The sequence below is a fragment of the Phalacrocorax aristotelis genome, chromosome 6 (genome assembly GCF_949628215.1).
Source record: "Phalacrocorax aristotelis chromosome 6, bGulAri2.1, whole genome shotgun sequence".
Lineage (NCBI taxonomy): Eukaryota > Metazoa > Chordata > Aves > Suliformes > Phalacrocoracidae > Phalacrocorax > Phalacrocorax aristotelis.
Genome location: NC_134281.1, coordinates 8,247,590 through 8,263,156, shown reverse-complemented (window position 1 = coordinate 8,263,156; position 15,567 = coordinate 8,247,590). Strand labels below are relative to the sequence as shown.

Below are 15,567 nucleotides of genomic sequence, written 5' to 3'. Positions count from 1 at the left end.
CTAGAAACATTTAAAGGTTATTTAAAAAATATAGTTAAAGAGTTTCACAATCCTTAAGTTAACAGTCTTTACACATTTCAAGAACTAAGAGATGAGAGACACATAGGCTTGGTGATATATATATATATATATGCATGTATATACACACATATAAACACACATATATATGGCACCAACAATCCCAACAATGGCAACAGAGTAGTTGATGCCTTGTCTTGATTTTACACTGTTGCTCATGCTGAAGAACCAGTGGTACAAAACCCAGATGTAGTAACAGCCCCTGCTTCTCCTAAACCCTTAGCTTCTGAGTATTTTGGGGAAGAAAATTTTAGACTGGAAAACTGGGAACCTGTGCTTTCAGGCTTGTCAAATGATTAATCTATATTTAATGGGTGATTAAACCATATTAAACTGATGGCCCTTGGAGACTGTAACCTACAGTTTACTAATTTAGTAAAGTAACGTTAAGGTGTGGCTCCTCCTTTATCTTATCACTACACTCATATGTATGCTTTGTATGGAAAACTTTATTTGATAATAAAAATAGCATTCACAGACTTTCTCCTTCTTTGTTGCTACATCATATACATAGTGTCTGTTCCAAGGAAAGAAGCTCATACTGGGTAAGTCCACATCTACTCATACTAGTGTTATGTATAAACCCAATAAGTCAAATAAAGCTATGAACAATGTAGTATTTATATATGCATAGTGTTTTATAAAAAAGATTGGCCCACATACTGCTTTTCATCAACACCGAAAAGAGCATTATGTCTATAGCACATTGCAAGAAATGATGGTTGAAGAACATAGACTGCATACAAGTGCTTAATAATACATAAGCAGGCCCACCATGAAAAAAGAAATTATATTCAAACCAACAAAAGCTTTAGAATTACTTATATAGTCTCCCATTTTAAAACAGCTTTACATACCTGATTCAGTTTACATTAAAATATATCCCCTGAATCAATTTGTTCCATTTTCAGAAATATAAACACTTAGTCACATTCCTCACAGCTAAATTTTGTCATAAATCCTCTTTTATACAAGAAAAAAGGCAACAGTTTTGTTTTTTTCCAACAGGCTCTATTAATTACAATTTAAACTGTACACACAATGATCGGCCATCTTCTTTCTTGGTTTTGTTTTTACAGTACCATGGCAACAACAGTGATAGACTTGCAATGTTTTTGTGTTCATATGGAAAATGTGAAACAGTATACATGTACACACCAATGCACTGTAAAAAGCAGCAGTTTACTTCAGTGGTCCAACAGTAACGGCAAACATTTTGGCTCAGCTAGGCAGTAATCCATTCAAATCTTATACCAGTACTACAGCAGACTTACCACACAACTTGCAAATTTAAAAATGCAACTTAGAAACTTGCAGTTTTCCCTTTTGCTGCTGTTCCTAGATCCAAATTTACAGCATATAACCAGTATGGGTAGGCTTCTACAACCAGGTTGTCCCACTGATTGCCTCTTTTTGCCTGTGTTTTTCCTTTGATACATCTTTTTCTTTTTTTCTTTATTTTCTTTTTTTTTCAGCAAGTGCACTCCTTTTGTCTCAGTAAGGATGAACCAGTAAAAAAAAACCCACCAAACTTAAATATAGAGCGAGAAGAAGAGAGCTTTTGGAATTTGGCAAAATAAGAAAAGCCCACTGGTTTTGCCTGAGCAAAAGGAACACACCTACTCCAAGAGGGAGGACTTTGCTCCCACCGCATTGTGCCTTGTCCCGGGATCCCGATCCCTTCCCTCGCTTCAAAGCAGACAAACAATACCATGCATGCTCAGGTTGCTGTCCGTATACATCTAGAAGATGAGTAGGGCTGCAGCGGCTGCCTTAATGAAATATCGTTAAATGGTGCTGAGGCTAATGAGAGATCAACAGTCTACGTTAGTGTGTGACACAGGCATGGTGGTTACCAGTCCTTCTGCCTTTGCGCATCCTGTAGAGGGGGCCTGAAAGTATAAACTGTTCACGGAACAAACTAGAAATTCCTTATCGTAAATCATCTTGTGCTGTGTGGGTTTGTGTTTTGCTTTATTATTTCTTATTATTATAAATATCCTTCATTGAAACAGTAGTCTCTTCAAACAGTTCTTGCAATTTTAGGAACATTTGTCTCTTTCTTTTTTAATTCCTTCAGCAGGAGCGCTCCATTCCTACTGAGATGAACGATTTTCTTCCTTCCCCACCCCCAACCCTTAAAAAATTTTCTACATACAGTGTAGCAGTGAGTCACTAGAGAACAGTCTGGATCAAATTATTCAAACTTGGTCATAAAATCCTTTGCCTATATTATATTACCGGCTACCCCCATTTACTATATTGGGGAGGGGGGAAAGTAGCCCAATAAAGGAATTATTCTTAAGAAATCTACAAAGAATGTAGAAACGAAATTTTATAATCCTTTAGGACCAACATTTGGCAAGTAATTAAAAAAAAAGAATACACTGAAAAATACTTTCTTTAATATTATACATCAGGCACAACACTTTTTTATTTGTTTGTCATAAGATTTCATCTGCATAAAAGGTTTGTAGGATCAGCAGGTGCCGGATGTCTCCTCGCCTGCGAAAGCCGGATGGTTTCAGCTCCCGCACTCTCTCCTCCGCTCCTGTGGCGTGGGGAAGGCGACGGGGACCCCGGAGGAGCCCCTCAGATGCTGAGGTCAGTGCTGCACTCCTTGTACGGCCGCCTGCGCTGCTCGGGCGGGTGCCTGCGGCCTGGCTCGTGCTTCCAGCCGGGGTCTTCCCTCTCCCGGTGGCCGACTCGCTCCTCCCTGAGCCGTCTGTCGGGCGACCTCTCCCTCCGCCGGTCAGACGACTTGGCCCGCCGGTCCAGGGAGCTCTCTCTTCTCCGATCGGGCGACCTCCTCGGCTCCGTAAGTCTCTCCAGCGACCGCCGGCGGCGGCTGGGCGACCGCTCTCTGCGCCTCTCGGGGGAGAGGTCTCTCCTCCTCTCGTGTCGCTCCCGCCTCTCCAAAGTGTTGTCAGCGCTCCTCGTGCCTTCCCTCCGCTTTTCGGGAGACCTCTTCTTCTGCCCGTTCACCACCGCCCTCTCCGGCTGCCTCTCGTGCCTCCTCTCCGGCGACCTCTCCGTCCTCCTGCCTGGCACGTGGTCGTTGGTTCTAGAAGTCCCATTCCAAGTGTGGTGCTCATTGGGATGTCTGCTAAACTCTCTGCTGCCTTTTAGGTCTCTAACGTAAGTCCGCTTGTCCCCATGTTGTGATGATTTGTGAAGGTCTGGTGGATAACTGGACTCCGATGATGGGTGCTGCCGTCGGTCGGATGGCACGGGTTTCATTTCCGATACATTTTGTGAACCTGTGGCGGGACTGTTCCTGTCACTGCTGGGGTCTGAAAGAAAATAACAGCAAAGCGTTTGGTATCGATGCCTTCCGCGGCGCCGTGACACCACTTAGCACTCTTCAGACTTCATTAGTGACAAAAACAAACAACTGTTAAAGCAGTCAGCGAAGGCTAACCAAAGCTTTTGTTAATTTAACTGCGAACAACGAGAGTTACAGGTTAGTACTGGTGCTGCTCTGTTCGTTAGCCGTGTTTTGGTCGAAGCCGATATCATCTTTATGCTCTTCTTGTCATGGGGCATTTTACATTTTCCCCAAGCCCAATTCATAATGTTTCGGTTACACTACTTTCTTTCCAGTGGAAAAAAAATAAAATATTGTAGTTCGGGTTGTTGACTGTTTTTTTAACAGTTTCCAATAAAGAGGGCCTTTAGGAAATGATATTTTTTACTTTTAAGTCTTTTGAAAGAACTGCCTTCCAGGTGTGGGAGGCCTTGTTTCAAATAGCAGAAAATGTACAGAAAATAGAATTAAGTTTTCACCTCATAAAATAACATTTTGAAGGTGTGAGAATTAGACTGTAATCATGCAATTTCCATTTCATTTAAGACATTACTTAATCTCACTTAGTTCTACCACGTTATGAAAAGTCCTAGGGTAGATTTTGGTTTTGCCACAATGATTCGAACAACAATGACAGAGGTTATGATTTTTTCATAACAAAGCAATGGAAAGATATTGTAATATGTAGGATGGCTTTGATTAAAACCTAATCTCCAGTTCATTATTTTTAATGTAGTATTTCAGGTAAAATACAGCTAAGCTGCCTCTGCAAGCCAAACAGCAAAGCAGAAGGAAAAAACCAACCCCCAAACTAAAAACCAGCCCTGTGCTGCAGCTAAGCTTCAATTACTCACATCATTTGTAACGGATGTTTATGAATGATTCATTATAGACATGGCAAACATTAAAGTAGCTGTGCTGACTTAATGTGAGCATTGCTTTTATTTGCTTATTGTTTTCTTTTTTAAAGTAACTTCTGCACAGCAGCTCAGCTGTCGTTAGCTACGCTTCCTGCAGGCTTCCTGCCACTCGCACCGAGACACCCACCTCGAGGTGGACTGTCCTGATGGCAATGACTGAAAACCCTCACAAACACTTGTGGGGACAGATCTTTTTTTCTGTTTTTCTCCTTTTTGTCTTCCCTCCCCCAAGCCAAACACTCTACATGCTCATTCCTCCTGCCATCACGCCGAAGCGTCTCCCATTTGATGGCGTTCCCATCCCTTAGCTTGGGAGGGTCGGTGTGTGCATGGGCCGTGAGTTTTGTGATTTCCAGGTGAAACCTGTGCTGCGACTCACGTGTGTGCATTTTTGCTTATTAGCATTTTCAGGCAGCAGCTGGGGACCACACCGTTTTTCCGTAGCTGTAAGTACGTGGCTTGCGGCAACCTGGCTATCGCACAAGGTACGCGCGAGGTCTAAACGTGTCCTGTGGTGTACTTACAATTCAGGGGACGCAGGGTGCTCGGAATGAATTGCTGTACATATAAAATATAGCGAAGCAGAAAGCAATGTGAGGGAATTAGGCCACAGCACAAAAACACCTAATATTGATTTTAGCTACAAACCGTAGTTTGATTATGGCCCATAAGGTAGAAGCAAGACTCCCCGAGCTTGTCATTTCTCATACATGCAGCGATATTAGGAGGTATCATCGCTGAGGAAGGAAGAGCCCAGCACCAAGAAAAGTAAGAGAAAGAGAAAGAGAAAAGTAGAAAATTTAGATTCCCTATAATAAAGATGAAAGAAAGAAAAATCTTCATATTTTATCTTAGAATAAAGAAAGTTTATTTTTCCAGTCAGATTGCCTAGGCTTCACCCAAATATAAGGCTGCAAAGACAGCAGTTGTTATTATCGTGACATAAAGAGACATCTAAGAGGTGATTCAATAACCCAGACAACGAGAGCATCCATTCTAAAAGACAGCTGGAACAGCGACACAGAATGTCATAGAAAAAACATTAACAATCAAACAACAATGAAAAATAAAGTCCACCAGAGACCACAACATTAAAAATAAGTACAAAACTCATTACAAAAATATACAGCCTCATAGAGAAGCACGTTCCAATCGAGTCAGAAAAATATTGGAACTTAACATTATTAGAGGAACCATTTGTGACTGCAGCGAACAGAACAAAGAGAGGAAGGAGTCCCAAATGTTACAAGGATACTCTTTACAGTAGTGCAACCCCTGTATATTAAATCCTTGCTTGGAGAATGAACGTTTAGTGGTTTAGCATCAGCCAAAAGGAAATTAGTGGTGGATTTCCATCCTCAGTGCAACAGACATATGCTTTGAGAAGTGAAGCACTTAATTTACAGGGTATTTATGCAGTCTAGCATATGATACAGTACTGTACATCCAAAGGAGCATAGGAAAAGACAAAAGTAGAAAGAACATTACAGAATTTCAGTGCCATCATTGAACCTTCTGGTGTGCTATTTATATTACAGAAGTGTAAACCCACAACTTCCCTTCCGTATTGTTAAACAATTCAATTGTTTGTTGGTTATCCTCTGAATTGGTCATTTTAAGGTAAATAATGAGCAGACTGAGCAGAAACTCTCAAACGTGGTACAGTAAATGAAAAGAAAATCTAGTTCATAAATTGTGCAGAAGGGTTTTGTTTCTGGTTTTAGGACATGGAGTGAATGATAAACACAGAACTTACTGACACAGAAATAACCCAAATACAGGGAGAAAAGTATAAAGGACACCCCTTCAATCATCAGTTTCTATAGAAACCTCAAAGACCTTTGGTTGGGAGTAGCCCTCCATCGAGGGCACAATATTTGACAATTATCTCAAATAAATAAGACATAATTATAATATTAAATAGTGTGCTAAGTTAAGCCACCCAGCAATCCAACCTCCAGGGGAAGAAAAGGAAATCTAATGCAGTTCTTAGTAAGAAACAAGGACTGAATGTTTCCCCCAAGACAGACATGAGAGCACCTTTTCATAACCTCCTCACCTTTTCGGACCTTACAAATTAACTAGTTGAAACCAGCAGACAGCTTAAGGGGGGAGAAAAGGGCTCAGGAGGCCAAATCAATATATTTTTGCAGTAAAGCTTTTTTTTTTTCTTTCTTCTTTTTCTTAAATAACTTTATAAGTATTTACATAAATATTAAGGGAAGGCAAAAATCTCATAAGCTGTCTTGGCATTCATGTCTATGGACACAGACAGGAACTAAGAGAAAAACCTAACAAAAAAAAAATCACTGCTTCAGATTAATAACTCAGGATCCCAGTTTTTGCATTGATTAGAAGTAGAGACCTATTTGAAACAACAATTCAGCCGCTGAGAAAGAGTTTGGCACAGTTCAATGACATTCCTTGTTTGGCTGGACAAGACAATAAGGTTTTTTTTGTTTTGTTTTGTTTTCCTCTCTGATCACCAAAAATACTGCTATGATGATCTTGCCTTACACTGCGCCCAAAGTCCATGGAAGCAAGCAAAGGATGAAATGTGTAGAAAATTCAGCACAAGCGAGGCAATTAACCATATGTTGCAAAGGTTGATAAGACACTGGTGAGAAAGGAAAATAAAAAAGAATTCCTGCTTCAGATCTTGAGATAAATCATTCATGGAGTGATGCCAGGGAAGAAAGGAATGTTTTCATAGTTTGACCCACCATATTCTGGGACAGAGCCATCTCCACGTTTCAGAAACAGGCGGACCCTGCGGCCACCATTTTTAATCAGTTCGATGGCCCGAGCGTGCTTCATGTTCTTGGTAGTTTCTCCGTTGATCTCTAAGATTTCATCACCGATCTGTCAATGTAATTAAAGAAAATAATCTAAGATTAGAAAAAAGACCCCACAAGGGTCCCCACCAGCACACCACAAGAAAATGGCTACAGCAAAGGTGGAAGAAGAACTATGCAACAGGTGAAGCTAAATACACCCAACTCCTTCCAGTGACAGTCCACAAAAAACAGTATGCAGGGGCCTGGGAGACATGAAGACAAGAAGGAAAGCTTGACATATCAAAATATTTCATTGCTGTCCTGTAAAACCACCCTGCATTACTGCATTGCTCAATAACTAGAGCTGTGTTAGAACTGGTGTTATTTTATTTTGATTGTTTGTAAAGTCTTTGGTCAAAGCGGTTGTTTGTTTTACAGTCTGCTGTAACTGGGATGTTCAAATAGGTTTTTCAGGTCCGATTCTCACTTGGGTACAAACACCTACTATGAACCAGTAAACCTGCTTTTGTAAATGTAATCATTTATCAGGACAGGAAAACAGGGCTTGGAAGAGCTTGTCACAGCATTGCCTTCCAAAGGGCAGGACTGATTTATTTTCGTCAGCAAAAATTTTGGACCTATAAATCTACCCCTAGCAAAAGAATTTTGAAAATGCCCTTTGTGTGATAGCTGTGGAGAAGAAGAAGATGTATGCTGTACAGTTCTCATGCATCCTCTGAGAGAACAGCAAGGAATACAGAAAACGCAGCAATTTAATTTTCTGTAGGCATTTTATAACACGTTCTTGTCATAATTTTTATAATTTAGATGATATGTGAAGTTAATAGTTAATAATAATCAAAACCCACACCATAATTTTGCAATCCAGGGGTCGGTATACATGCTCCCTCAACACTCTACCCCTCAGCAGAGGAGAAGATCAGGTGGGACATCCTAATTCCCTACTCATGGCTCCAGCTTTAAAGGAGCTGGCAAAGATTGTGGCTATTACATTTTCATTGCCACACATAACTTTGTTAGGCTTTAGAAGTCAGATTATGTGTTAGAGTTTGGAAACCCGGGTTGGAACAAGGGGGTGAAATCTTGCAATGCATGCACACTGTTAGAGACTGTATAAAAGAGTGACAGAAGCCACCGAGAGAGGTAAATAGGAACCACTGCTCCTTTCAGTTAACATTTAATTTTCCTCTTAGCTGGCACAGCAGAAGGTATGCCTCTGGGGAGAGGCAGGGAAGTCAGCTTATTGCGAAGAAGTGTGTTTTTAAACTCTGGTTGTGCATACCCTCATCTTCCCACATCTCTCAGCTGGACCATCCTCAGCTAGCCGCAACACGTACAGATCCATATTATACTCCCGGCCACCTCGCAGGCTAAAGCCAAACCCTTTGGCTCCTCTTTCCAGCTCAACAGTGTAAAAGTCTTGGTCCTGCTGGAGGGAAGACAACACATGTGTAATTGAACAGAAAGTTCAATGCTGCTCTACTCTGATTTTTCAATTATTCAAGCAATGAATATTATTATTTTTTTTACTCATAATTAAAAAAAGAAAATCGGTTGAGTTTTCACACACAGACTAGGATTTCCTGCTTTCTCAGATCGCACCCTGCAATCTGGAGTGTGGGCAGAGGTCGACAAATGTGGGTGTACGGGCTTGGCCAAGTCCCACGTAGCTTTAGGTACCTCTGTTGCAGAACACCTCCTGCACCCAGGGCAGAAAGGCACATTTCTGGAGGGTGGTTAGAGTTCTACCAGCTGCAAAGGAAGACTAGGGCAACCTCACTTCCAGTGCCAGGGTTCAGTTAAATGTCTAATGGTATCTGGGATGACTCTACGCCATGGTGCTGGCTTTTTCTTTCTGTTACCACCTCATCTATTCCTTTGCCAGAAGCTCAGAAGTATGTGCACTGTTTTTCATAAATGCTGTTAGCATAGGGATGTTCTGAAGTCCCTAATGGAAAAGGTTACTTCTAGGATGGCCAGTGGCAAGGAAAGTTAACAGTGAGATAGATAATCTCTCTAATAAGATGCCATCTGCAAAAGCTGGAACACTCCAGCTAATGCCCATTACTAAGTTTTCCTCTTTTTTGTCCTCTGACTTTATCATTTGCACACAACAGTACTTTCTGGAGAGGCCATTCAAAATATACAATTCAATAAACAAACACACAAATTATTACTGTTGTAAAAATGTCAGCTTTTTTTTTCTCTTTTTTTTTTTTTCTTTTTGATCCCCCTAAAAGTCTTGTTGAGAATGTGTTGGAAATGTTTCTCTGCTGAAACAACAGCAACACATATTAAGAAACTAATCAGCAAAATCCTCTTTCTTCAGCAAACAGATTGAGGGAGAACAGCTTCCCAGTAGGAATTATCAAGGGAAATATTTGAACACAGCCCTCAAGCAGATCGGAAGCAACAGTCTGTGGTAAACAAAACAATTAGGAAAGTACTCCTTACCTGTGCTGCTTGGGGTGGTTTGAAATCAAACTGGGATTCCTGCTTTGGTTTGGTGTTGTTCCTGCTGTAATGAAGGAGAGAAAGAGGGAGAGAGGAAAAATACAGCCCATGGGGTCTGAAGAAGATGATCAAGAAGTAACCAAAGAAAGAGCATGTCAACATGCTCCCCTCAAGGAAAACAATCTGACCTGGTCTCCTGTGGTATTTGCTGAGGAGTATGTGTGGTTGTAATTGTAGCAATTTTTTCTGCATTGGTCAATAAAGTAGCATTGGAGGATTCTGCAAAATAATATTTTTTTTTTCATTATGAGGAAAGACCATTAGCTATTCACTCATAAAACTAAAGTTTTACAAAAGCATTTCACTAGAGAGCATCATTACGTTGTTTTTAAAGAACTTGAGATTGGCTCAAATGTCTTAAATCCAAAAATTAACACAATAAAGTCTAAGCTAAGTCATAGCAATTATGTATATGAAACTACACAGCACCTCAGTTGCAGACAAATATTGGCCTTTGAGTTGCACATTGAAACTTAAAGTGATATATGCCTCATGGCTCAGCTTTCTTCTGGTATCTGTCATCAGATGTACCAAAATACTGTGTAGTCTGTTTTTCTTCTTTGTAAGAGAAAAACTTCTGAACACTCACAACCAACTAGGAAACATTGTCACATAACTGCTGCTGCTGTACCCTCTGCTCTTGAAAAAGTCAAAGCTTTAATGAAGGCATCACATTTAGCTTAACCATCACTGCAAAAGTGAACTAGCAAAAAATGTGTGTACCAGAAACTGCCACAGCTACCCATCACAAATAGTGTAGAGCAGGGAGTCAAATATTTATATATAGTTATATAATATATATAGTATGTTTATGTAATAAATACACAAATGAGGGGTTTTCTTCAGTAATCAAATACATCAGCACTCTCATTAATCTCAAGAAAAATCCAAGGCCACTCAATTGGAAAAAGAAAGAATGACAAAAAACACCCAAAACCTAAAAACCGGGGATGTCTGTATTAGAAACATCTCTGACCGTTAGGCACACTCAGAACAAAGACTGGCTTGTGGAGGAAGGGTTGAAGAATGTTTTATCTGTTGTCTAATGACATGAATTCCAATCATTAAAGTCTCCAAATACGGTAGGTTGACTGGATTAATTTTATAGTAGCAATAACTATTCTATGGATTATAAGCTTATCAGTGTTTCCTCCATCAGAAGCTGCAATCTTCAGTAGGATTGAGATGTGGCTTTTATCTAATACCTCACAAGGTGATATTGAATGTGGCTAAAACCCAAACTTCCTGAAATCTGTCTTTGAAATACAACCCACTGCTGCCTGAGCACTCAAAGCTGCACACAGGGACGTGGAACCACCTGTACCAAATACATCCACAGTTCTGGGTACCACTTACAAAAGGGCTCACCAAGAGAATAGAGAAAGGAGGATTAACTTCAAAACCCAATTTATGCCACAGTAAAGGGCTCTCAGCCTGTACAAATGCCATATTTCTCTATGCACAGAAGGAGGTGCTTCCAGGTGAGGTGCTCTCTCCTGCTTCACAAAATTGAGAAGGGAGTTGCTGTAGGCACAACTGAAAAGGGACTATCTAGGTGTCCCTCACAGCACGGCATTTCAAAATGGTCCCCTTGTCATTTTGGAGCTTTATCATAGACTTCAATAAGACCAGAGTTAACCCAGAACTCATGTAAAATTCCGCCTAAAATTAAGGTCATGCACCTTGTTTCTTGACTGAACTTCTCTAGTTCCAATCCCAATTTAAAAAAAGCCACCGTCAGACAACAGCGATGAAAACCAGATGGAAACATCTGGCTCACTAACATAAAATTACAAGGTCTTCTTCCCTGCTCTTGTTTGCCTCTTAAGCTCCGGGCATCCAGTAATTCATTTTATTGACTATGGAGAAATCTGCCATTATTAAAGAGTCCAGATGTAACACAAAATCGCAGAAATGGGAGGGGGTTTTGCCTCAGTTAAGGAGAGGTGGTGGTCATGGGTCCTGGGAACCTGTTTTATTTCATGGATGTATTTGTATCTAGGTGAGTGAAGGTTTTTCTTTTTCCTTTCTGTGAATGTCAAGGAAAACTCAGGAAAAGGGAAAGAGAAAAAGAAGAACCATTTAAACAGATGGGTGCAACAAGAGCACAGCTCCTTTGCCTGCAGCACTGTGCCCCAGTTAACATGCCCAAACCCTCAGCATACGGAGCAGTAACATCTTCCAGACCAGAGCTGGCTTGTGTCTGGTGGCTCAGAGAGCAAGGGAGGCTCCTGGATCTGCCTGCACCCCTCAGGGTAGGCATGGCCAAAACATGCCCTTGTGAGGATGTGCTGCTGACAGCTGGCTTGTGTGAGATGTCCCTGTGTGTGGTTACACTATTGGATTTTAAGAAATAATTCTGTGTGTTTTGTAAAGATGCCTTGATGCTAAAATTTGTCTCCAAGAAGGCCCAAAACATGGTTAAGCATTCTGTATTCATCCAGAACAAAAGCCTCTAAAAACTCCACAAATATTTGGAGATCAGATGAAGATGGGCTTCAAAGAGAACGCAAGATTCCTACATTTAGTAGGTCACACTAAGAATACCAAGCAGAGCAACAACACATCTTGGTACAGATGTATTTTCATGGCACTGTACTGTATCTATCTTTAGCCCACCCTATCCCATGAGTCAGGAGTTGTGCATAATTTTGCTAGCTTTTTAGACACGGGTCCAGGACGCATGCCAGCCACCATGCAAAACCCGAACAGAACACAAATTCTGTCTAGTAGAACTACAATTGTATGTTCTAAATCCTAAATACTTCATTGATTCCTTGCCCTGTTCTGCCCTAGAACATGCAGATACCAGTTAAATGCTTAATCTAAGCTTGCCATTTTTCAGCTCTCTGTATCCTTGCATCAGCTGGGAGTATGTTAAAGCCTCATAATGTCATTGCAGCTGCACTCCTGCAGTGGTCTATGGCAATGAGCTGGTGCAAGACTCATTACACAGCAAATACCCTTGGTATTTTTAATAATGTTAGAGGAGATTAGCAGTGTGAGTTTATTATGGGCCTTGTGATGAGCCTTAGTTTCATGTTTATCTGAGAAGCATGGCTTTTGATTTATTCTTTTTCCCCCCTTTTAAGTGCACTGTTAGACCCTTTATATTTACCAAAAAAGCACCCCAAAAGCAACAAAAAGAAAACAAATCAACAAAAGCATCCAAAGACAGCAAAAAGAAAACATCATTGAGACCAATTTCTTAATTATCTAATTTTTTTAGAGCAAACCTCTCATCAATTCTGAGAGTGCCTGGTCTTACTGGCTTTTGGAAATCAAACGCAGGTAAATCTATGCAGAGTTGGCAATCTGGCTTGGAATTTCAAAGGGACATTAAAAAAAAAAAAAGACGTTGCTATGAGAGAGAAGAGCTGACTCCTTCACTAAATTACAGCTTTCCACCTTCTTTAGGAATGCCTGATGTCAGTCACAGTTACAGATTTCCCTCCTAACCTAAGCAATTTAACATGGTATTTTGTACACATATTTGCATGAACTAGGCTGGCAGAGCATTCAGGTCAGGAGGCTATATTCTTCTTAAGAAAGCTTTAAACCACTCAAAAGTTATTTATTTCTTAAGTATTTTTGCCTTTAAAAAAATATTGATTTATTCAAAGATTCACCCTCCTTGATTTTGATCAGATACCAAAATATAGGTAATGAACAATTCTTCTCCCAGTTTACCTTCTAAAACCGGCACGCACAGGCCAGCTTAGATGTTAGCCTGATTCACAGCCATTTTATTATTCATGAACACTCAAATTGCTGGAAGCGGCAAACAATCATATAACATTTGACCTGGTGGCTACTAAACAGTAGGAAAATAAAGTCTTTATGCAAAACAGATAATCCTAAACAGAAATAATTTATAACCAGATCATTTCTCATCCTGGTCTATTTTTATCCTATAACTAAGCATAGCATAATCATGCTCTGTGGGGTGACCAAACTCGTGTTTCAGATTAGAAAGTACGAGAGTTAGCAACTACCGAATGCTTCTCACTGCAAATCACATCATGTAACAACTTCATTCTGCTTTACAGGTACCAGCTTCAATTCAGTCATACTTCCTCAGCCTTTCTCTCCAACTTAACATGCTTTCTTTGTATTTGACTGAATGCAAACAATATCCTGTACAACTCTAAGAACTGTTCATTAGCACTGTATCTGAGCCATCAAATCTTATACCCACGGATTCAGCTTAAAAAGTGAGTAATGTAGAAAGATTTCTGCTTAACGAGTTCTCACTATGAACCCATCCACGCCAGAGCAGGACAACGAACAAACAAAATGCTCAGAAATTAGAACCACAGCTATTTTAGTTCTGCTCCAGATACTTTACATGCATTTCTGCTCTGTTCCTATTTGGCGTCACAGCTAGCGATCAGCTTAATGAAACTGATATGTAACACAGATCCTTATTTTTATTAAATAGTTCAATGACCTGAAACCAATATCTAGTGTCAGCATGTTATTAGGGATCCTGCACATTCCCTCTGATCTGAACCAGTGAGATCCTGTCTAGGGTAACTCTTAGAACGATTGGATGCAAGCACACAGCAGCTCCAGAGCCATCGCCATTTAACAAAGTCATTTCAAAATGTCATGAGCTCGCTCCCAAAGCAACTTACTCAGAATAAAAACAAATCTTCTTTTCAAACAGCTTAAAACATGACAAAGTGTTTATCCCTTTCTGTGATCTCTTTACTCTATAGCCTGCTTGTGTATATACAAAGCTTCAGGAATCCCACATATTAACAAGTGATTCCCAAATATTCTAAAGCTGCATTATTAACCTAAGAATCAAATCAAAGTGTACCGAGATATGCATCAAATTTACAGAAGATCATTTTAAGGAGATACATGGAGGAACATGATAGAATGGAATATTATTTTTTTAATGTAGAATCAGCAGCTTCCTGTTTAGAAATAAGAACTCCCATTTCTATAGAAAGGAACAAAAAATAAAACTATGCAAGACTCACAACCTCCCTCACTGCTAATTCCCAAAGTGGGAGTGGAAATTGAGTCCTCCATGACTTTGCAGCTCCACCTGATGCAAAAAGCCCGGGAACAAAACCAACAAAAGGGTCAGAGAAGACAGCAGGAAACATATACTTTACCATCTCCCGGAATGATGCGCAGGGTAACGGTGTTTCCCGCTTCCTTAATGAGGTTGACGATGTCTGAATGTGACTTGTTGGTGATGGAGCACCCATTCACGGCCAAGATCCGATCGCCTACTTTCAGCTTGCCACAGCGGTCTGCGGGACTCCCTTCAATTATCCGACCTATTTTGTGAGGCATGGCCACACATGCATTTCCCGCTTTTGCATTGGTTTGGGGGTTGTTTTGTTTTGTTTTGGTTTGGTTTTTTAATTGTTTACAAACATGGGAATATGGTGAAGGGGAAAAGGAGAAAAAGGGTTGAAAAGGGAAAGAGAAGGTTAAGGGTTAATTAATTAATGCATCAAGCAAAAGTTATTATAGGATAGCTTTGCTGCCAGTGTTCAAAACATTGGCAATCAACTAGTATGAGTGCACAATACTTCTTTTACAAAAAGGTGTTTTGTTATTCACACAAAACTCCCCCCACCTTGATTTCTGTTAATAAATGGTGAGATTTTTATAGACTACAACTGCACTTAGCAGTCCCATCATAACCCAAATCCTGATTTAATTTTTGAACAAAATACTTGAAACTGTTTGTAGAAAACACAACCTTCCTCCTCCAAGATTACATCAGTGTCAGCCTTTCTAGCCTTTCCCTAAGTCAACTGCTGTTGAAGCATCTGCCAATGTTTTGTTCTTTCTCGATTTAGAAAGATAAAATTGTTCTAGGCCTAGGAGGGAGCACGACTCCTTTTCTACCACGAAGGCCCAATCTATCAGCGCTGGATGGGGAAGCAACATGAAACAGTTTTCTTCCATTGTGAATAAAGGT

The 15,567-nt window shown here is 40.3% G+C and overlaps 1 protein-coding gene across 33 annotated transcripts in view; it reads right to left on the bottom strand.

Annotated features, from left to right (window-relative positions):
* Positions 1–509: 509 nt before the first annotated feature.
* Positions 510–15,567, bottom strand: part of MAGI1 (membrane associated guanylate kinase, WW and PDZ domain containing 1) — a 359,200-nt gene continuing 344,142 nt past the window's right edge. For 9 of the 33 annotated variants that reach the window (XM_075095718.1, XM_075095728.1, XM_075095731.1 and 6 more), the window contains 6 exons: positions 14,747–14,950; positions 9,746–9,836; positions 9,558–9,621; positions 8,386–8,532; positions 7,029–7,167; positions 510–3,371 (listed from right to left, as the gene is read on the bottom strand). In XM_075095718.1, coding sequence (XP_074951819.1) covers positions 2,671–3,371; positions 7,029–7,167; positions 8,386–8,532; positions 9,558–9,621; positions 9,746–9,836; positions 14,747–14,950 — 1,346 coding nt within the window. In that variant the 3' untranslated portion in view covers positions 510–2,670. Of the gene's footprint in view, positions 3,372–4,696; positions 5,043–5,159; positions 7,168–8,385; positions 8,533–9,557; positions 9,622–9,745; positions 9,837–14,746; positions 14,951–15,567 lie in introns of those variants that run through there. The other 24 variants (XM_075095722.1, XM_075095730.1, XM_075095748.1 and 21 more) reach the window with 16 other exon arrangements.